Source organism: Arachis ipaensis, chromosome B1 (genome assembly GCF_059453495.1).
Source record: "Arachis ipaensis isolate K30076 ecotype BB chromosome B1, ASM5945349v1, whole genome shotgun sequence".
Classification (NCBI taxonomy): Eukaryota; Viridiplantae; Streptophyta; class Magnoliopsida; order Fabales; family Fabaceae; genus Arachis; species Arachis ipaensis.
In genome coordinates this window covers 149,836,929-149,858,266 of record NC_142436.1, presented here as the reverse complement: position 1 = coordinate 149,858,266, position 21,338 = coordinate 149,836,929, and the positions used below count along the sequence as shown (strand labels likewise).

At 33.9% G+C, this 21,338-nt stretch overlaps 4 protein-coding genes, 2 long non-coding RNA genes and 1 pseudogene across 7 annotated transcripts; 3 read left to right on the top strand and 4 right to left on the bottom strand.

Moving 5' to 3' along the window:
• Positions 1–4,699: 4,699 nt before the first annotated feature.
• Positions 4,700–6,039, bottom strand: LOC148578872 (uncharacterized). The gene is made up of 2 exons (XR_015902618.1): positions 5,178–6,039; positions 4,700–5,135 (listed from the first exon to the last, which is right to left on the bottom strand). It is a non-coding gene; the product is annotated as an uncharacterized LOC148578872 (long non-coding RNA).
• Positions 6,040–8,234: 2,195 nt separating this feature from the next.
• On the top strand, positions 8,235–12,796 carry LOC148578871 (uncharacterized). Of its 2 annotated transcripts, none has more exons than XR_015902617.1 (3): positions 8,235–10,549; positions 10,685–12,112; positions 12,225–12,796. It is a non-coding gene; the product is annotated as an uncharacterized LOC148578871 (long non-coding RNA). The 2 variants fall into 2 exon arrangements; XR_015902616.1 differs by having other exon boundaries at positions 8,235–10,568.
• On the bottom strand, positions 9,651–13,063 carry SVL4 (SHV3-like 4). Its single transcript, XM_088502235.1, has 10 exons — positions 12,967–13,063; positions 12,581–12,695; positions 12,195–12,476; positions 11,977–12,089; positions 11,382–11,877; positions 11,256–11,291; positions 10,882–11,163; positions 10,662–10,798; positions 10,072–10,561; positions 9,651–9,949 (listed from the first exon to the last, which is right to left on the bottom strand). The coding sequence occupies exons 1-10, from the start codon at positions 12,982–12,984 to the stop codon at positions 9,651–9,653; spliced, it is 2,268 nt and encodes a 755-aa protein (XP_088358361.1). The 5' UTR covers positions 12,985–13,063.
• Positions 13,064–13,855: 792 nt separating this feature from the next.
• Positions 13,856–14,581, top strand: LOC148578870 (uncharacterized; annotated as a pseudogene).
• A 944-nt stretch (positions 14,582–15,525) lies between these two features.
• YKT61 (SNARE-like superfamily protein) lies at positions 15,526–16,938 on the top strand. Its single transcript, XM_016344589.3, has 6 exons — positions 15,526–15,841; positions 15,925–16,022; positions 16,110–16,214; positions 16,317–16,382; positions 16,483–16,569; positions 16,681–16,938. The coding sequence occupies exons 1-6, from the start codon at positions 15,637–15,639 to the stop codon at positions 16,729–16,731; spliced, it is 612 nt and encodes a 203-aa protein (XP_016200075.1). The 5' UTR covers positions 15,526–15,636; the 3' UTR covers positions 16,732–16,938.
• Positions 16,886–18,572, bottom strand: LOC107641095 (temperature-induced lipocalin-1). The gene is made up of 2 exons (XM_016344603.3): positions 17,871–18,572; positions 16,886–17,369 (listed from the first exon to the last, which is right to left on the bottom strand). Exons 1-2 carry the CDS (start codon positions 18,225–18,227, stop codon positions 17,184–17,186), a joined length of 543 nt encoding a protein of 180 aa, XP_016200089.1. The 5' UTR covers positions 18,228–18,572; the 3' UTR covers positions 16,886–17,183.
• A 527-nt stretch (positions 18,573–19,099) lies between these two features.
• Positions 19,100–20,320, bottom strand: LOC107641085 (temperature-induced lipocalin-1). Its single transcript, XM_016344596.3, has 2 exons — positions 19,815–20,320; positions 19,100–19,581 (listed from the first exon to the last, which is right to left on the bottom strand). The coding sequence occupies exons 1-2, from the start codon at positions 20,184–20,186 to the stop codon at positions 19,396–19,398; spliced, it is 558 nt and encodes a 185-aa protein (XP_016200082.1). The 5' UTR covers positions 20,187–20,320; the 3' UTR covers positions 19,100–19,395.
• Positions 20,321–21,338: the final 1,018 nt, after the last annotated feature.

Genomic DNA, 21,338 nt, shown 5'->3' with positions numbered 1-21,338 from the left:
TTCGTGCACTCTCACTCTCTTACTCCACATGTCATCTAACAAACACAACGTTAATCTGATCCATTCTTTTTGCTTCAATTTTCAGCCCTAAGATTATGCCTTTTCAAGTTTTCCCCATTTTTTGTCCCCGAAAGATGGTATTTTTTATTTACATTCCAGTTTTGCCAAGTTGTTTTGTGTTAAATGATTGGGGTTTTGTTAATTTGTGTTATTTGCTTCTCTATCTACTTATTTATTATTAAAGGCTTCAGCTTAGGTGGCTTTACTCAAAGGTTTGTGTCAAAACATCACTTGATTTATATAAAGTGTTATAGTTCTAGATGATGTTCATTCATTTTTATATTATTGCACAAGACATGAAACGGGTATTTTTATAGTGTCCATAGATGTATCTTTTGATAAATAAGATTCTACGGTCTTGTGATGCTGCTGCCATCGTTTATGAGGATGATCACTTTTGTTGATATGCTTTGTCCCTTGTTTACAGGATGTTGCTTCAATTTCTGTTTTCACTTTTTTTTTGTGAGAGATATATTACTTATACCTATATGCTATTATTAAAAAGATGTTAGCCTTGACTGTTATAGTTACTCATTCTTGATCAAGACTATCAGTTACAATAAGAGCTTCATAGTGACTCTAGCATCTATATATACTAGTGTATGTTATGGTTCAGAATAATGCAATATTACACACTGTTCAGTTTTCTCTCAATTTCTATTTTCTTTCTAGAAGATTTTTTATTACTTTCACATGGTATCAAGAGCTTCAATGATCCATTGCTGACAACACAAACTCTGCAAGTTCTGCTGATAGCACAGCAATGGTTGATTGGTTGTGCAAACCTCGCCTACCATCATCAACGCTTCTGCTAACAAGCCTGCCGAGGAATTTTTTTTTTCCTTTTATAAATATAAAAGAAATGTAATTCCCAAAACAATTAAAAAGACATTATTTTCAGGATTCACTTTTTTGTTTTGTTTTGGGAATTACATTTTTTCAACATGGAGACACCTTGCTACCTCTCACATTTTTTTTCTCTCTCCAGATTTACCAGGATAAGTTCGTTATTGAGTTGCTTATGTTCTGCCTAACGCCATTCCAATGAAGATGTGGAAATTATACACGGGATGGAATAAATGGAAGATCAAAACATGGGACCGAACAAAAAGCATCAGGCTTTGGTTGGACAATTTTAATGAAGCTTACTAAGTTGAGAGTGAAAATTGCAATCCATTTGGGTAAAGCATCAGAAAGTCATGTTTTCTTCTAGGGTATGAACTATGAATAGAGTTTGGCATTTGTTGAAACTTTGGATGAGCAGAGCGCCTCCTTGTATAAAACAAGGGTTTTACTAGTGTGTAGATATGTTATGCCTTCTATATGTATAGAAACCACGTGCCATGTATAGAAATAGGGCAGCTGGACAATATAGAAATGTGTGTTGAGGAGCAGCTTTATAAAAACTGTGAAAAGCTGTGATTTGAAGAAAAGTAGGCCCCACATGTTTTTGTGATCAAGCTCTAATGAAAGCTGTGACAAAGCGCTAATAACTAAAATTAAGAAATAATTTTTTATGCAAAATTTTTTGTTCAAAGAGCGTAAATTGTGACCGTGAAAAAAATTAAATCCCTTCTCTAAATTAGGCTTAATAGGAGGCCCATAGAAACAAATAAACCCACGTCTTTTGAAACAAATTTAACCCAGGAAAAAAAACTTTCTTCCCTTTACTCAAAATCAATAGCAGCCCTAGCAGCCCATTCACTCACCAGTACTCAGATCTAGGAATATATAATTGATCGTAGCAAACATATGGTTTATCATGAAAAAAGTTTAATTACTCCGATGATCATTATAATTTTACCAATTTTTTAATTAGATTCTTATATTTTTTCTTTCAGTAAAATTTTGATATTGTTTTAATTTTATAATTAAATCCTTCCTAATATAAAAAATATTAAACTTAATTGAATATTTTTTTGCAAATTGAAAGTATTTATAATTCAAAGCTTAATTAATTAATTCTTTAACCGCATATATCTTCGTAAAAACATTATGTTACTCTTAACATTTTTAACACGAAAAGGACGTCATTACAAACTTAACAGAAGTGTAGAGATCTAATTAAAAAAAAGTACAAAGACCTAATTAAAAATTTCAAAATTCTATAAGGACTAACAGAATATTTAATTTTAAGAAAAGATATTTTAAAAATATCAAAATAGGTAGAATTAATTTACTGAAATTATTAAATATTATTTAAATTATAATTTATTTATCGTCATTATTGATAAATTCACAGCTACTATACCCGCAACCTACTATTATTATTATTATTATTATTATTATTATTATTATTATTATTATTATTATTCAACACCAAAGTTTTACGTAAATTTTACGTATTTTGATATTTTTAAAATACCTTTTTCAAAATACGTAGAATTTAGGTAAAACTTTGGTGTTGAATAATAATAATAATAATAATAATAATAATAATAATAATAATAATAATAATAATAATAATAATAATAATAATAATAATAATAATAATAATAATAATAATAATAATAATAAGTTGCAGGTATAATAGCTGTGAATTTATCAATAATGATGATAAATAAATTATAATTTAAATAATATTTAATAATTTCGGTAAATTAATTCTAGGTATTTTGATATTTTTAAAATATTTTTTTTAAATTAAATATTCTGTTAATTTCTATAGAATTTTAAAATTTTTAATTAGGTCCTTATATTTTTTTTTTTTTCAATTAGATCTCTACACTACTGTTAAGTTTGTAATAAGGTCCTTTTCGTGTTAAAAATGTTAAGAGTAACATAATGTTTTTAGGAAGATATATGAAGTTAAAGAATTAATTAAGTTTTGAATTATGAATACCTTTAATTTGCAAAGAAATATTCAGTTAAGTCTAATATTTTTTACATTAAGAAGGACTTAATTACAAAATTAAAGTAATATCGAAATCTAACTGAAAGAAAAAATATAATAATTGTTCATACCCTGACCCAACGATAATGCCCAGGTACAAATAAAAGGTCCAATCCGAAGGGTTGAGCCTCACTTAGCACCGACCTTCCTCCTGCGAAATCGGTTCTTACCACGACTTACTCTAAAAAAGTCGGGGACGAGAGTTAGCTGGCAGATAAACATTCGTTTGAATGAGTAACTGCCCCTAGAATCTCTCTAACTACTTCCAAGAGCCATATCTTAACCTCCCTGAGATAAAGGGACGGTTAACACCCTAAAAAAGTGGCACTACTTCAACGGTGGTTATTGGTTCACCACTATAAGTACACTGACATCCCTCAGGTATCACTAAGTCCCAATACTCTCTAGACCTGCTCACACCCTTGCTGACTTAAGCATCAGAGTGTCATTGTAGGTACCACCCCCATTCGTTCATACTCACGAGTCGGACGGAGGCCCCCAAGGCGCAGACCCGCTCGAAGGCTTTCTTCCTCAGACGATTGGGTCAACCCAGCGAGTCCAGCCCAACAATCTCCGGTTACCCATCGTAACAATAATCTAATTAAAAATTTGGTAAAATTATAATGACCATCGGAGTACTTAAACCTTTTTTCATGATAAACCATATGTTTGCTACGATCAATTATATATTCCTAGATCTAAGTACCGGTGAGTGAATGGGCTGCTAGGGCTGCTATTGATTTTGAGTAAAGGGGATAATAGAATTTTTTTTCTTGGGTTAAATTTGTTTCAAAAGACGTGGGTTTATTTGTTTCTATGGGCCTCCTATTAAGCCTAATTTAGGGAAGGGATTTAATTTTTTTCAAGGCCACAATTTACGCTCTTCGAACAAAAAATTTTGCATAAAAAATTATTTCTTAATTTTAGCTATTAGCGCTTTGTCATAGCTTTCATTAAAGCTTGATCACAAAAACATGTGGGGCCTACTTTTCTTCAAATCACGGCTTTTCACAGTTTTTATAAAGCTGCTCCTGAACACACATTTCTATATTGTCCAACTGTCCTATTTTTATACATGGCACGTGGTTTCTATATATATAGAAGGAATAACATATCTACACACTAGCAAAACCCATAAAACAAATGCAAGATGTGTGTTGATTTATTTAATATATAGATATGTCGAACTTTTTCGCCCTCATAATAGGAAAGAATGAACAATTATGTTGAGATTTATCTTTCCTTTATGAGTAAGAAATTAGAAAATCGATTTATATATACTTGTTTGTTATTCGGTTGGATTAATTGTGCAACTTCCCAAGCAATATGAAGAATAGTTCTTTACCCTACTTAACTGAATTCCATCTTTACCTGATAACTTATGCATGTGTTGGTCATTTATGCATGAAATTTTCATTCAACACTCCTATGATAGTTAGGTTCACGAAATCAGTTAAAACAATTTAAAAGATTTTAAGTATTAGTTAGTTTTTGTATTTACAATATTTGACAAATTAGCAGGATTAAGATGATTTAGTCATTATTCGAAGTCAAGAATCAATTTGGAGCAGTCTATTTGATATCACTAGAAGATCATGCTTATTGAAAACATATTAACATGATTCATTTATTGATAGTGTATTACACCCGTGTTACAATTTTTAATTTTCTTGACAGACATGTTTTAAAATTAAACTCATTAAAATTAGTAAAAATATAAGCCAATCTTTCCACTCAACAATCAAAGAAGTTAACTAGGATGCTATTGATTCCCTAACTAATCCACCTGTGTTTAGCTACTACAGAGTCGCGCATTACATAGTTTTTTTTTTTTTGTAACTACGCATTACATAGTTACAAATGCGAATGATTCCCCACTAAGTTTTTTTGGACAAAGTCCAGGCTGGGAAGCCCAACCCGAACCAAACAAGCTCGAGGCCCCTTCCAGCAACACAACGGGACACCAGCACTACGTTCCGCAATCTTCTTCTTCTTTATCAAGGTTCCAACATCTTATTCAAACAGACTCCCAACTATTTAAACAGACTCCCAACTTCCAATGGATCTTATTCAAGGTGCAACTCCAGCTCAATAGCTCATTTTATCTAGCTTTTTTTTTTGGATTATGGCTTCTTTGGACCTCTCTTAGCCAAACACCACCACCTCCTATATTAGTTTGATGCTAACTTAATGGGCAATTGCTTTCCCCTGATTATTGTTGGACTTTTAACCTGGTAGTCAATAATAAAAAAACCCACATACACGAATAGTTTTGAGAAGTTTTTGTCAGAACTCAGAAGTAGTTTCGGTTTAGTGGAACACATTCAGTTGACAACAAAAACAGAAGAAGTACGGATGAAGTGGTGTGACTCCCAAAAGTCCCAAGGCCCAAGGGCATAATTGGAATATAACTTGTTGAATCTCCTATATATTCTTTAGGTTTGGGATATGTGAGAGCAGGATTAGGGTTTTTTACCTACCGCACTCCGCCTCTGAACTGGCTCTGTCTAGTTGATGCTCTCAAAAAACCCTAACTTCTCAAACCTTCCAAAATGGAGTACATAAGGAATGAAATAAAATAAATAAATAAATTAATTACTGTCTTTCTTTCTCTCTCTCTCTCTCTTAGTCCGGTTATCGATATCTATCTATATATCTATCTATGTACCTTTGATTATGATAGCTAAGCTTTTCTGTTTCCTTACTTTCACTCTCTCTCAGTGTCTCCGATCTCAAAGAGGCCGTGACGATGGTTGCGGAGTGTGGAATCGAAGGATCGGTCGCCGTTAAGCAACGTTCGCCGGTGGCGTGGTAACCTAATCAGTTGCAGCCATCCATGGATGGCGTTGCTTTTCGAAGGTCGATCCTTTTGTTGAGCCAAATCTGAGCCTCACCGAAACCCTAGATCCATGCTCTCTGTTGACGCGCTGTTTGGTAGAGATGTATGGAACGAGAGATGGGAACGGTGGGTGGTGGTTTTTTCCACCGAGTTCCTTTACTTCCCTCCCTCGTTCCATACATCATCTAACAAACACGGTGTTAATTAATAAGTTATATGGGATCCGGTTTTCTTTATTTTTCGCCAGATCTATAGTCCATGAAATCCCTAATTTTGTGATTCCTTTTTTTCCACTTGATAACTGTGAGCTTTAATTGTAACAACTGGGATTTTGCTACTTTCTCATATTGATTATGATTATTAACTTGTTTTACTAGGTTGTTCAGGTTAGGTGGCTTCGCACGTGGTTTGAGCAAAGTGTAGATTGGCCCCGTAAAAGATTTCAACTTGCTTGATTAGACTATGAAGGCCTGAAGTTTCTTGGATCCATATTCTGTCATGTATATTATAGGCATAGACATTTATCCTACATTGTATGGGGCTAGTTTAGCCCGATAATTAGATGAAATAACTAGCCCGATAATTGTATTATTCAATTTTAAGTTACGACTTTGTTTGGATTGGATATAGGAAAGAAAATATGAGAGGAAAGAAAATAAAAAGAAAAATAAAATTATTTGTATGTTATTTGAATTAAGAAAAAATAGACCGAAAAAAATAGAGAGAAATTTTTTTGATTTGTATTGAAAGAAAAGTGAGAAAAAAGAAAATTCTAATAATATAAAATTATATTATATTAATATTTTTAATTTATTATTTGTAAATTATAATTTATTAAGGATAAAGAATAGATGTGTAATTTTATTCATATTATTATATTTTTTTATTTTTTTTTATTTGTGAGGAGAAAATAATTTAGTAGGATTTATATTTTTTTTTTTCATCCAAACAACAAAAAATTTATTTTTCATTCATTTTCTCTCCTTTTATTTTTTTTCTTTTTAAATTTTCTCGTTCCAAACAATGTCTAAGGAGTATTTTGTACAATATTAATGAGGGGAAATTTCACTTGTAGCTTTCTTTTACTTGAGAAGGATTAGATATTTTGTTATTATCTAGAACTTCATATGAGTGTTCACCTAATAATAATCTTTGATACTTTTTTCAGTTTTCAGTGTATATGTTTGTTGAGGCTTATGTGATGCAATAATGCAGTATAAAGACAATTTCTTTCAAAACTTTATTTTCTATAAAATTGGTGCCATTTTATGCAATTTAAAATTTAAAAAAGATGAATGCTATGGTGCTTATTTATTAAAAGAAGTTAAAAATTAATATTTAATTTAAAAAATATAAAAATAAATAATTTTTTAAAATTTAAAATTTACTATAAAAAGAAAATTAAGCAAAATTTAGACACTAAATAATAGGCATTATAGAATTGGCCTTTAAAAAAATGCCGTGATTTTTTTACGTTCATAAACTAGAAATATAGGTGATTTTTTTTACGTTCATAAACTAGAAATATAGGAAATTTCCCTATCAATGGAAGTATGCAACATATTTTTTCGCAGGAAAATAATGCGTGTTGTTATAAATGGATTCATTAATTAATTATTCTACAAATGAAGAGAAAAATGATTAAGTATAATTTAAGAATGTTAGTGACAAATCTGAAGGATAGTGCTAGATAATTTGGATTTAAAATTTTGATCTCGTATACATTTGAATTATTGGGTTTGAGACTGTTGAGAGTCTGAGTTATACTGTGGACTTACCTAAGTGGGAGAAACTGAGATGGATCTAATTTATTTTCAGAGTAGGATTGAATGAAAATCTTAAATCAAATTATTGCACACATTATATTTATCGTGATCTACACATTTTTGAGGCTAATTTTTTTTTATATTGTTTAAATATATGTGTAATACATCATTATTGGAAGATTAGGTGTTATTTTTTTGATATGGTGTTTTATTCAAATCAGACGGTCCGATTTGTTTGAAGAGAAAAATAAATTACAAATCGAAAGGTCCGATTTGTTTGGAGAAAAAAATAAACTACAAATCGGAGGATCCGTTTTGCATTTTTTATTTTTTTTATTTTTTAAAATAAAAATCGGATGGTCCGATTTCAACATTAAGAATTTTTTTATTTTTGAATTCACAAATCGGACCGTCCGATTTGTGATTGTTTGTTTGAAAAAAAAAATAAAACAAACAAATCGGTGCATCCGATTTGTACATCCTATACTAATATGAAACACACTTCTGCTCACAGTTTCTTGTTATACACTTCTCTCTCTCCCACATAAAAAATAACAAGCGCATTTTTGACGGGCAAGTAAGTGAGAAGATTTGAGCCTTTCTAGAACTAGTTATCGCACCAGGGGCATAATTGAGAAAACAACGGCCTTAGGCCTATATAACTGTTGGAGTTACACCCGTGCAAAAGCAGGGTTAGGGTTCTTGAGCCACACTCTGATACTGAAAGTGCTATCTATCTATGATGTTACAAAATCCCTAATCTCTCACTTTGATCAAAAAAAAAAAAAAAAAAAACAAAGGGAAACATTCATGGAAACTATGAACTGCTTCTGTCTCTCTCTCTTTCTCTCTCGCACAGACGCAGTTTCGATTTAGCATAAGCCTTTTGCTTTCTTTGGATCTTTTCTTATCTTTCGTTCTCTCTCTTTCTCTCTGATCCCAATGAGGCTGTGACGATGGTTGCAGAGTGTGGAATCGAAGGACCGGTCGCCGTCAAGCAATGCTCGCCGGTGGCGGGGCAATTCTATTGCAGCCATCCACGGCGGCCTTGCTTTTCGATGGCCGGTCCCTTTCTGATACCAAATCTGAGCCTCCACTGGAACCCTAACCCTAACCCTATTCTCTCTGTATTTTGGCGGCATGTTGTGAGTACTATGTTTGGTAGAGGTGTATGGAATGAGAAATGGGAAGGGCGTTTTCGGTTGACTTCATGAACTTCCCCTTTTTCATTCCATACATCATCTATCTAACATTGTCTTAATAGATTCAATCCTATTATGTTTATCACCGAACGCAACCCTCAAACTGAAACTATAATTTACTAATCCTCAGATTTTATTAAAGTAGTTATAGACTTATAGTTTAGCTTCATGAGCTTGGTTGAGCTAATTGTCTGAAACTAGTTTAATTTTGGAATGGCTTCTTTTTCATCATAACGTTCATTTTAGGTAGGTTTGTTGGTTCTCACTAAAATGTTATGTCATTGCAGAGAAGTTGGCAGCTACTGGAAATGTTCAATGACTTATAGTTCTTGAAGGCAGCAACTCAAGACCATGCCTGCAATGTATTAAGGGATCTGGAAGAGGATTGGCCAATTGAAAGATTACAATGTACCAGAAGATTGCTTGCATTGAATCTTCCCCAAGTGGTTGCTGCTTGCTACGCGAAGTATATTGTTGCTGTATAGTGTAGACATGAATATGTAACTTTTGGTTTTGCATAAGTCCTAAGACTTAGAGTGATAATTATTCTTTCAATTCAAAGATATTTGATCTTGTGGTTCAATGTAAGTTAGTCAGTTTAATATTAGTATGACAGCTCGATTCCTTGATTTACGATTGATGGTATATGTATATATAATATATGCGTGATTCTGTTTAAAATTTGCCAAATATAATTGGGAGATTACCTTTTGAAACATCTATATGCGGATATATATTGGTTAACGAAGTTAAGGAAATGGCGAGTATGTATAAGCTGATTAACCGAACTAATATCATAGGCATTCTATATATAGTACAGTTTGAGATGGCACACATGATGTTGGAATAAAAATGAAGACCAAAATGTTCATCTCAGTTAGAATTTTGCATTAATGGCCAGTGAAGAGAAGAGCAAACACCAGGTATACCACCAGGGAGAGACCAATGTTGACCTTATTTGCCCGGAAACTTGAAGAGGATGCAGGTTTGGTGGGTGGAGGATGAGCACTTGGTTCATCTTTAGAATTAGAGACCGCAGGAAGCGGTGGATCGACAACGTTGTCAACCTCAAGAGGTGGAAGTGGTGATTCTGCTGGTGGTAGAGTCTGAGGATCAACAGTGCTCATCAGGTCACCAGGTTGAGCTGGTAAGATGGTAGGCACATGGTTTGGATCGCTACATGGGCTTCCTGCAACCAAGAAAAAGGTAACGTAAGAACTTAATAGTTTCTAGGAAAATTTTGTTTCATGTTTATCTCATTAGAATGAATGAAACTAAGAGAGTTGAAAGAGCTAGATTGTGATTACTTACTCATATATCTACTTGCAGTGGCAGGAAAATCGGTCACAATGCCATCGACCTTAGCATTTTGGATAAAAGTAGCCATGGCTATATTAGGATCAGACCAGAAGTCAAATGCCAAGGTTATGAATTCGTTTTTGAGATTATGAACGAATACTGTGAGGTTTGCATCTTTCAATTCCCGGACAACATTAGTCATTCCTGCTAACAATGAACCTCCTCCCTCAACACTAAAAACAGCGCTTTTCACAAGATTCACCGCATCAGCGTACTTCTTAATTTCATCGGCTGTTGGCCTTGGAATGTCACCTATTCTGTCATCAACTAACAACACTCTTTTGTAGGATGGGATATCCTTAAACTTGGTTAACACTTGGCTGTCATCTGATTGGATCAACACTTGCTTTGTGGATTCCTTATCAAAGCTAGCGTTACTCAAAGCACTGCTGACCGTTCCCACAATGTCGAGGCTTCTATTTGATGCAAGGTAGGCGGCGTTCTGTGAGGTAAACAGAGAGATTTAGTTGCAATTGTAGTAGCAGCAACAGATATTAACCATTGAGAAGCACTATATCATGCTTTTCTTGCTGCTAACTTACCTGTATGTTTATCAAAATGCCAGGAACTGCCTTTGTCTTGGCCAATTCCAAAAATTCAGCCAGGGTGACAAATTTACCACTGTTCTTCGCTGCTGGGTTTCTTGGGAAATCTGGGCCTTCAGCATTATAGATTTGAGCTGAAATGATAAATTTATACTTTAAGTTCTTCATTATTCAGATCTTGTGGAAAGTTATTATCAAGTTTAGCAAAGGAATTTACGTTTCAAGGTCTGAATCTCGCTCCATGTAAGGTCAAAGGAGAAAATTCCACTTTTTGCTTGAACTTCTGGGACGGTGGAAGTTCGAGGCATAAACTTTGTCACTGCAGTTGTTTCTTGTATCAGGTCTGCAGCACCGGAGCAGAAGGCTGTTCCATCTTTTGACATTTGAACCGAGCAATCTATAATGTCAGAACCGTCATCTATTGCTTGTTGATATGCTAGATCAGTGCTGCCTGGATAAACACTGCTTGCTCCGTTGTTGCTTATGATCAGAGTTGGTCCTGCAGAAGCAAATGTGTAAGTTTACAGATTTGTGATTGAGGGCATCTCATCTATGGATGCGAAAATTGTGGTTTCAAGCTTAGCAACATACCTTTTTTGGGCAAGCTTTGGTTATTTGCAAAGCATGCTGCGAAAACAATTGTCAGTTAAGGTTAAAGGAGTGTTTGGTATTTGCAAAATGACTCTGAATTGAAGGTAGAAGGATTTGTCATCTCACCGATGGCATTCGATGCTGTTGTTGGGAAATCAGTGACAACACCATCAACAGAATCCCCCTTGTCTGTGAATTGCATGTACTCAGCAGTAGGATCGTAACTGTAATTATAACTTAAGGTGAAGTCATTAGCAAAACCAGAAGCATATACTTCTAGTCCTAATTTATGTGCATCAGATACAAGTGTTGTGGGAAGCCCAAGATAATTGTCTGGCTTAACCGGCCATATGTACTCCTTTGGAACCATTATGGCTGAGGCATATGACTTAATTGCCAAAAGATCCTTCACAATGGTACCATATGGCTGCTTTGTTGTGGGTTCAACCTCATTTGCACCCAGAAGCTGAAATATGATCTTAGTTGTCTTGCTCACTTTCCCGTTGATGCTCTTTAAGAAACCAATCTCTGGAGAAGAAACATAGTTTATCTGATACTGGGTCACCAATTCAACAACCCTATCCACAAACTTCACACCTTTCTGAGTGTAAAATGCTTCATACTGCAGCAACAGAACATTCCATCAATTATAACATTCAAGAAAAGCAAAGCTCAAGGATTTTCAGCTTTTCACATTTGCTACTAAGAAATGATTAAGAACCTGAGCATTCAACCAAAACTTGGGTGGGGACTGGTCGCCTAGGACAGCATCAACATTAAGAACTGGGAGGGATTGGTCATAAAAATCAGGTCTAGTATAAATGGACTGAACCACTGTGGCAACACATAGCAAAAAGGTAACATCAGTTCCAAACCTACAATTTTGTTACATTAATTAATGAGAAAAGAAAGAAATTGTAGATTGACTGAAAGACTCACTAAACACATTCTGGTCAATATCTTTTGCAGTGTAATCGACAGCAAAGTATCCTTCCACATTCTTGCCATTGATATTGTAGGTTCTTGTCTTATTCGGATCGAAAACATTTATATTTGTTGATTTGTCAAGCGTGGTGCCGGTGACACAAAAGGCACCACCATCTTTCGTCAGTTGAAGATTGCACAAGATGGTGGTGTCCTTAGCAAATGCCAATGCATTTGGTGTGCCTTCTGGGAACAGACCCGAGAACCCTCCGCGGGATACTACAAGAGGTTCATTCCCTGCATAATTCACCAATCACCCATTATATACATTTCATCTCCTAGAACCATTATATGATCAAAAGCATCCTAGTATGAGAAACAAAAGTGCAGAGATTACAAACCGCTTAAGGTTGTCCACTTTCTCAAAGGTGGTTTTGGAAGTGGAACTTGTTGGGCAACCGTTGCATGCACCAACAAGGAATAAAGAAACAAGCTTGTGATCATTTTGTTCATTCCCTGTCACAGAGTTTAACCTCAATTTCAATCAAACCTACCCATTGAATCAAATTACAAAGAACAAACAATGATGGTAATAATAATAATAATAATCATTCATATATCAAGTTTCCCACATGTTATATAATTCATTCATTCATTCAATCTCATTTACGGTAAAGTTCTCTCTTCGCTTATCTAAAGAATAGAGATCAGAAGGAATTAATTTAATTAAATTTGATGACACTATAAAGTAAACAGAAGTTAATTCTATGAAACAGTAGATGCGTACCCCAAAATGTATACTCATATCTTGATTTATTCGACGAAGGAAACTGGCATTCCCCAGAGTTTTTGATGAGTAAAACCCTCGAGGGAATGTGATTAGGAAAATATAAGAGGAAGAAATAAATTGGTGTCTAAGATCAATGCAGAAATGAGATTCTATTTTTCACAATTTAAATCCACACAAATTTTCACGCATAAATAGCTGGTTAGTATTTGTTTTCTAGGGACAACCAATCCAATGTCATTTTTGGAATATGATTTTTCATTATTTGCTGATTTTGGTTACTCTTGTTCAATGTTAGTTTTGTCAAACTGAAACTTTGTTGCTAACTAACCAAAAACTGAAACTCGTTGCAAGTTGCAACTGACACTTTTGGATTTCAATACTTTAAAATACCATGCTTCCTTTTCATCCAACTCATTATTATTATATTCCCATATAAGTGTATAACTACGGTCGAAATTTACATCCATCATATCTAGTGTCTAACTTTGTTTATTTTGTTCATTTTATTAAAAACATCAGAAAATTGCAAAACATTACATTGTTTCGATCCATCGAGAAATATTCATCAGGATAATGTAAATTAAAATTGATATACTTTGATATAGCGGACCATTAATTAACAAAGTTTTAAGAGCAATTTAGCTTGTTAAGATTGACATATATCTTTTACCGAATCCTTCTTAATCTTGAATTATATTATTATAATAATATTGAGATATTATATATTATTTATGTGTTAATCTTTTTTAACAATATATTTTTTCTCATTAATGAGATTTTAAAATTTGAAAAGATCTCAGTTTCCTATTTTAATATAGATATCTCAGTCTATTTAAAGATTTATCAAAGTTCTCTTCCATAAAATTGAATATTATCAAAAAAAAAAAAAATAGTGAAAAACACTACTCACATTTCAATGGCTTCTCCTTCTCTCTCAGTTTCCTACGCCCTTCTTCCAAGCATTCAACAAACAAACCTCATTGATGACGATGATGATTCTATAACCATTGACCGAAGCATCTTCAATTTATCAGAGAACAAGCGTTATGAATGGAATAACATGTTGGAGGGACATGTTGGAGCATGGTGTGTTGGTTATTCTCATGGTTGGATTGTACTTTTGGATGAGAATGGAGTTCCACTTCTTTTAAACTCTTCTTCTTCCACTACCATTAACCTATCACCTCTTCCCTTTCATTCTTGTACCCTGTCAGATATTTTTACTTTGCTGAATACTTAAGAAAAACCTTCATAGTCAAAGCAGTTTTGATGTGTTGTTCCTCTCCTTCAAGCTACATTTTTGCCATCACATATGGTTCTAACTATAAGATTGTTTATTACAATTCTACAACTTGGGTTGAGCTCTTTAATGATAAGCAATCTTATTGTGTATTCAGCAACAACTATCTTTATGCCTTAACACAAGATAGTTTTATTGAAGTTTGGAATATTTGGGAGCCAATTCCTAAAAGATTGATTCTTTTAACACTAACTATGGAGGCAAATTATAAAGAGGAGAAACCATATTTAAGAGATAGCTTCTCAAAAAATTTGTACTTGGTGATATTTGTGGAAGAAATCTGATAAGATTTATTAGAAATTTTGTGAATGATGATCGACTAGTAATAGAAGAAGGAGATCTTTTATCCTCTGAAGATACACAATCATTGATTTATTCTTATAGAATAAAATATTTTACTGTTTATAAACTTGATATTGGAGATAAGAAATGAAAAAAGATGAAATTTTTACATGATAAAATTCTGTTCTTGGGTGCTAATGAGTCTGTATTAATGGATGCCAAAACTTGCTTGGAGTGTGAAGAGATCAATCTACTTTACAGATGATAGGTGAAAAGAAATAACTTTAGACTACATATATAATAGACATGATTGGAGTATTTTCAATCTTCAAAAAAAATATGTTAAGAGTCTCATGCAATGTACAAATAAAATTAATCCTCCACCACTTTGGATAGTTCCAGCTCCACAGCATTGTACTAACTTGCATGCATTAAAACACTGATTATGCTATATGCCTATATTTGATATTTATTCTTATCTTTGTTATTCCATAATAATTTAGGATTTGCTATTCAGAATGATAAGGTGTTTTTTGTACTTGATTTTCTTTTTGTTTCTTCTTTATGTGAGAATTCAAAGAATCATGTTAAGAACTTAAGATTTATTAGCTTTTTTTTTTTTTTTTAAATAAATATGACACATTCTAATATATCTTTTTCTTTTCTACTAGTGATCTTAATTTGAAATAATCTAGCCCTTGAATTTAGCTTCAAATATATACGTAATAATTAATAATTAATAATAATCAATCATGTTACATATACATAAAAAATTAACAACTAAATCCATTATTTATAAAAAAATATTAAAATACGAAATATGCACGTGACATTTTCTATAATGAATAAATAACATGAACCCGCCCCATTTAACGTACTGCTTGATTTCAACGAAGGTAATATATTATAAACTTTCAACTTTCATTCACTTGATTTGATTTTATTTTATTGGGACAAAAATAAATAGTAATAATAAATCAAATAAAATAAAAGTAGTAGCGTTAGCTTGCTTTCTGTTATGGAGTGGTAGTTATTGGTTAACGAATAACGGTTAGTTTCCCATTCCCAAGATCCAAAGGAAAGAGATGAAGATCACAGCTCTATTCGTTTTGAAATGCAACGCCACTACCACCACTGATGGATCGGATCCACCAATTCTGGCTAACGCCACCGACGTAAGCCAGTTCGGTTATTTTCAGCGTTCCTCCGTCCGAGAATTCATCGTCTTCATCGCTCGCACCGTCGCCAAACGCACTCCTCAAGGCCAACGCCAATCCGTCCAACACGAAGGTACGTCGATAAATTCTGATTTCTGAATTTCTTGATGCGATTATTTTCATGTCTGTCAATGTTTATTGGCTTGTTGATTGCAGAGTATAAGGTTCATGCTTACAACCGTAATGGCCTCTGTGCTTTGGGGGTTATGGATGATCACTATCCAGTTCGAAGTGCATTCTCTCTTCTCAACAAGGTTCACACCTCTCTCTGATCTGTGATTTTCCTTTTGGTTGGTTCATGTCTGTTGATTTTTTAGGTCATAGTAAATTGAATGTTTCAGGTGATGGATGAGTATCAGAAAAGTTTTGGCGAGTCATGGAGAACTGTTGACAAAGATAGTACTCAATCATGGCCCTTTCTGGATGAAGCTTTGATCAAATTCCAGGCATGCAATCTTCTCCAATCCAATCTGATCCGATACTCGTTATATATTATAATCAAGTATATATTGCTTTCAATTTGCTTGTTGCTATGGTCCAATTTTCAGGACCCTCATGAAGCTGACAAGTTATTGAAAATTCAGAAGGATTTAGATGAAACAAAAATCATTCTTGTAAGTGTTACATAATCATGCAACAATTAATGCTCTCATACATATACTAGTATTGTAAAAGATGGTTATGTATGTATTTCCTTTGTTACTTTGTAAACAGCACCAGACTATTGAGAGTGTTCTTGCAAGAGGGGAGAAGCTAGATAGCTTAGTTGAGAAGAGTTCTGATCTAAGTGCAGCATCACAGGTACATTAAGATTGCATTTAATGGGTGTGACTTTTGTAGATAGACATTATATGCATCATTGAACATTGTTGCTGAAACAAGTAACCGATGCTGGTGTGAATTTTGAAACAGATGTTCTACAAGCAGGCAAAACAAACCAACCAGTGTTGTACGGTTTTGTAGACTTAAGTTTTAATATCATGATCCACTCATTCCACCTGATCTTGACAACGAGGTGGTTAATTGTTTAGGACAAAAGAGCTGCTTCTTTTTCTTTATCATTCTGAAGTGTTTGGTTTGCTTGGTCAAATTCTGGATTTCAGACACGGAACTGAATGTTGAAAGAACATGCAATATATTTTTAGTATGATATTAACATTTTCTTTTCAATTTTGTTCATCATCAGCATATTCATAATGTGATGATTTTCCACATCTCTCTTACAAATCACTGTAAAGAAACTTCTATAACAACCAAAGCATTCAACCATCAACTTTAACCTTTGGGCTTATATAGTCTATTTTTTACAAAACACAAGCGATACTGAAACCATTCAAGTACTTAACACAACCAAAACAACCAATACATGAGATTCAGACATAATTGCAGCATGAGATATTTCTTCAATCTAATGCCTATTTCCCTAAAAGGGATTTGATCCACCAAATGCCTTTGGTGTCTTTGGGGCCTTCTTCTCCCTCTGGTGGTGTCTCACTCTGTGGAGTCTTGTGGAGTTTGCTCACATCATACCCCTCATCCTTAGCTTTCTGAACAAGCATATTGAAGATCTCCTCATCTAATCGGTTCTGCCTTGACAATATCTAAAGCAAAATACCAGATGAGAAGAAATGAGCACATCATAATCAATTCCCAATATTTCACTACCTTTGATTCACCTTATTCAACATACCAACATATTTTCAAATGACAACCCCAATTGAGAAATCTAGATGCTTCACCTTTGATCTTCCCATTCCAAACCAACACACCCATTTGTGATTGTGAAAAGATAACATCTTTGACATGGAAAAGTGAAAATAGAGAGAGAAATTCACTTACCCAAAGATATTTCCTACAGGGGTTGGCCAATGAGAGCATACTGATAATCATCATATCTAGCTTATCAAGTTGTTTGGCTCTAATCTGTTTTGATATTATATAGAGATTGTACTAGTGACTTATTATTTACTTCCTACTCAAAATTCTAAAATCAAAACATGATGAAAATCATGGGAATACTTTTTCATTGATTAATACATTTTTCTCCAAGTAACAAGGTGAGAGATAAACTAAAATAAATTCAAACAGAAAATTTTGTTTACCCAAAGATATTTGGTGGTTGGCCCTCCAATCACAGCATATTGATAATCATCATCGATGTACAAAACCCAGTAGTCTCCAACAACAGGGATGATGGGTAAGAATGGAGGGACATAGAACTTGACCTTGAGCTTCGCCTCATCGTTTTTCGGATCGGCCTTGTATGCAGTTCCTTCAATGGAGACCTTCTTGCCATTAGCATAAGTCTCATTGAGCACATGCACAGTTCCATCATCATTGAGTGTGTATGTGGCTCTTGTGTTCTCACCATTCTTTGGCTGAAAGAATGAAGGGAAACTCGCTATCTCATACCATCTACCCATGTACCTCTCCACATCAAGGCCCTTCACCACCTTCATCTCTTACTCTTAGACACAACAGAAAACAGTTTTGTACCTTCGGTAGGTTTAGTTTCTTTGTGCTGGTGATGGTTTTTGATAAGGGTTGGATAATGGATTCAGATTCTTTTGATGAAAGTACTTGGAAGTGTGTGAATGAAGCACGTTGGCTTGGAGAATTATAGGCCTTACTCGTGTACATACATGTGCCGATGTGCCCATGGTTCATATGTATGGTAGTGGAGTTTCTAGGACCCTCTCACAAACAGAACAAGACTCTGATGTTCATATTTTCTTTTCCTCCTTTATCTTTGATAGAAAAAGCTAATAGAACTGATTGAAATAATGACAAAACTACGTCTATTCAAGTGCGAACACAACAACATGGACCACTGTCATCTCAAAACTCTAACAGATGCGTGCACCTCAAGCCACACTTTGCTTCAGAGACTACTCCTTACCTATTTTTCTTTTCTTTCTTTGGTTCCCACCTCATATTACTAACAACAGCAACAAACAGAATAATACTACATGAGTACTAGGTAGAGGCCTTTAGCACTTTACCCTCATGAGTTGGACTCATTTTCAACCATACAAAACGTGAAATTTCACAATGAAATGTAAAATAGAATTGCCAAAGCACACATGATGATGATTCTTTTTTCTTTGGGACATATTGTTACACTGGTATCACTACTGAATTACCAGGCCAAGCTCGTAAGGTTTATAATCACCCTTACGATATCTATCTGAATCTGCCATGAAATTTGTGTGCGCTTGCTATGAGATCTTATATTCTTATTACATCATTGATGCGTGGTTCTAGCAAAAATTCAAAACACTATCTCAAGTTTTCGTATAGTTTAGGTGGCAAGTAGTTTTGTTCATGGACGTATTCATAAGTCTCTATGCAACATATATTTCACAACCCAGATTCAGCATATACAAGCACTTTTAAGTTCCAATTACTTCATTGATACCCTAAAGCTTTCAACAAAAACAATAAGAACATACACAAGCAAAGCATCAAATTTCAACTTCAACCTATCAGCTTAGTCTATATACAGGACAAACCAATACATTCATCACCAAGATCCAAACATAACTACTACAATTCAGACTTCTTGACCCCTTTATTTATAACATGGAATAACTCTCGAACCTCATCATCATATATAGCACATGATATCTATCTCCCCAGAATGGATTTGATCCACCAAATGCCTTTGGTGTCTTTGGGGCCTTCTTCTCCCTCTGGTGGTGTCTCACTCTGTGGAGTCTTGTGGAGTTTGCTCACATCATACCCCACATCCTTAGCTTTCTGAACAAGCTCATTGAAGATCTCCTCATCTAATCGGTTCTGCCTTGACAATATCTAAAGCAAAATACCAGATGAGAAGAAATGAGCACATCATAATCAATTCCCACTATTTCACTACCTTTGATTCACCTTATTCAACATTCCAACATATTTTCAAATGACAACCCCAATTGAGAAATCCAAATGTTTCACCTTTGATCTTCCCATTCCAAACCAACACACCCATTTGTGAAAAGATAACAACTTTGACATGGAAAAGTGAAAAAAAGAGAGAGAAATTAACTTACCCAAAGATATCTCCTACTGGGTTGGCCAATGAGAGCATACTGATAATCATCATCAATGAAGAGAACCCAATAGTCACCAGTAACAGGGATGATAGGCAAGAATGGAGGAACATAGAACTTGACCTTGAGCTTAGCTTCATCGCTATTGGGATCAGCCTTGTATGCAGTACCTTCAATGAAGCCTCTTTTGCCATCACTCCAAGTCTCATTGAGCACGTGCACGGTTCCATCCTCGTTGAGAGTGTAGGTGGCTCTCGTGTCAACACCATTTTTAGGTTGGAACCTTGATGGGAAGGACGCTATCTCGTACCACCGACCCATGTAACGTTTCACATCCAGGTTCCTCACCACAGACATCTCTTTCTCCGCCATTGAAAGAACAGAATAAAAGAGGGGTTTTGTTGTAGTTGTTGTTGTTGTTGCAAAAGGGTTTACGGTTTATGATTATGATTTATGAGTTCATGAGATGAATAAGGTTCTCTTTATTTAATAAAGTTGTTGAATTTGGATAATGAATTTCAGATTCTCTCAGCGATATTTGGGTAAGGGGTGTTGTCGTGGGCAATTTCAGGCCTTCCACGTGTACCTTTCCATATGGTACTTTCTAGTATCTTCTATCAAAATACCTGTCATTTTAAAAGATTTAAAAAAAACAATTATATCATTTAAGTGTTTTGGGAAAATGTAAAACATCATACCCTTCCTTGCCTATATAAATTATTAGAGATAGTATGAGAATTTGGATAAAAGGTTGTTCTGTCAGTATACTTTTTTTTAGTGTTTTCTGTTGTGAGTTTCATGCTATTTGGAGAGGGCTTGTTATGGTTTGGGATTGCGAGTGCAAAGAGGTCATATGTGAAATTGATAATCTTGATGCGTTTCTTCTTGTTTCGCGAGGCACAACCAGCATGATTAGGAATGATTCTGATCTGCTTGACAAAATTAAAGAGATGCTCCAGCGCAATTGGACAGCTACTTTAGTGCTCATCCAGCGAACAGTAAACAGAGCGGCTAATTTAATGGCTACGACTGCTGTGTTTAAACAAGCAGGTGTATCTAGAGTGATTACTGCCTCCTAATAATTTAGACATTATTATTAGAGAGGAGTACTACTATTTTTCTTAGGTCTTTTTTCTTTGTGTTATGTTCAGTCACCAAAAAATTATAAGAAAAATTTGAAGTGTATCTAGAACATCAGTATTCTAGTTGTTTTAATAGTTGATTTTAATTAATATATATTATATATTTTTTATAATTCAGATCAACGATTAAAATAACTAAAACACCGGTGTTTCAAGTACACTAAAAATTCATATATATTATTTTTGTATAATCTTAATGTATAAATAAAAAATTAATTATCAATCAGTAGTTATCACATATAAAAATATGTATTAAATATTTTATATTTTTTATTTATATTATTTTAAAAAATTAAGTATTTATCTATTAGAAATTTATTATTTTAGTAATTAATTATTTAATTAAAAGATATATAAATAATTATATGCATTTAAAATAATT

What these genes read in the sequence shown, in the direction of transcription:
- LOC107641085 (XM_016344596.3), bottom strand. Translation starts at nt 20,186, where the DNA reads ATGGCGGAGAAAGAGATGTCTGTGGTGAGGAACCTGGATGTGAAACGT. An exon ending in CCAGTAGGAGATATCTTTGG is followed by an intron (nt 19,582 to 19,814) that starts GTAAGTTAATTT and finishes ATTTTGCTTTAG; the next exon opens with ATATTGTCAAGGCAGAACCG.
- YKT61 (XM_016344589.3), top strand. Translation starts at nt 15,637, where the DNA reads ATGAAGATCACAGCTCTATTCGTTTTGAAATGCAACGCCACTACCACC. An exon ending in AAGCTTTGATCAAATTCCAG is followed by an intron (nt 16,215 to 16,316) that starts GCATGCAATCTT and finishes TCCAATTTTCAG; the next exon opens with GACCCTCATGAAGCTGACAA. An exon ending in ATGAAACAAAAATCATTCTT is followed by an intron (nt 16,383 to 16,482) that starts GTAAGTGTTACA and finishes CTTTGTAAACAG; the next exon opens with CACCAGACTATTGAGAGTGT.
- LOC107641095 (XM_016344603.3), bottom strand. Translation starts at nt 18,227, where the DNA reads ATGAAGGTGGTGAAGGGCCTTGATGTGGAGAGGTACATGGGTAGATGG. An exon ending in CAACCACCAAATATCTTTGG is followed by an intron (nt 17,370 to 17,870) that starts GTAAACAAAATT and finishes ATTTTGCTTTAG; the next exon opens with ATATTGTCAAGGCAGAACCG.
- SVL4 (XM_088502235.1), bottom strand. An exon ending in TATTGACCAGAATGTGTTTA is followed by an intron (nt 12,090 to 12,194) that starts GTGAGTCTTTCA and finishes GTGTTGCCACAG; the next exon opens with TGGTTCAGTCCATTTATACT. An exon ending in GCATTTTGATAAACATACAG is followed by an intron (nt 10,562 to 10,661) that starts GTAAGTTAGCAG and finishes TTTACCTCACAG; the next exon opens with AACGCCGCCTACCTTGCATC.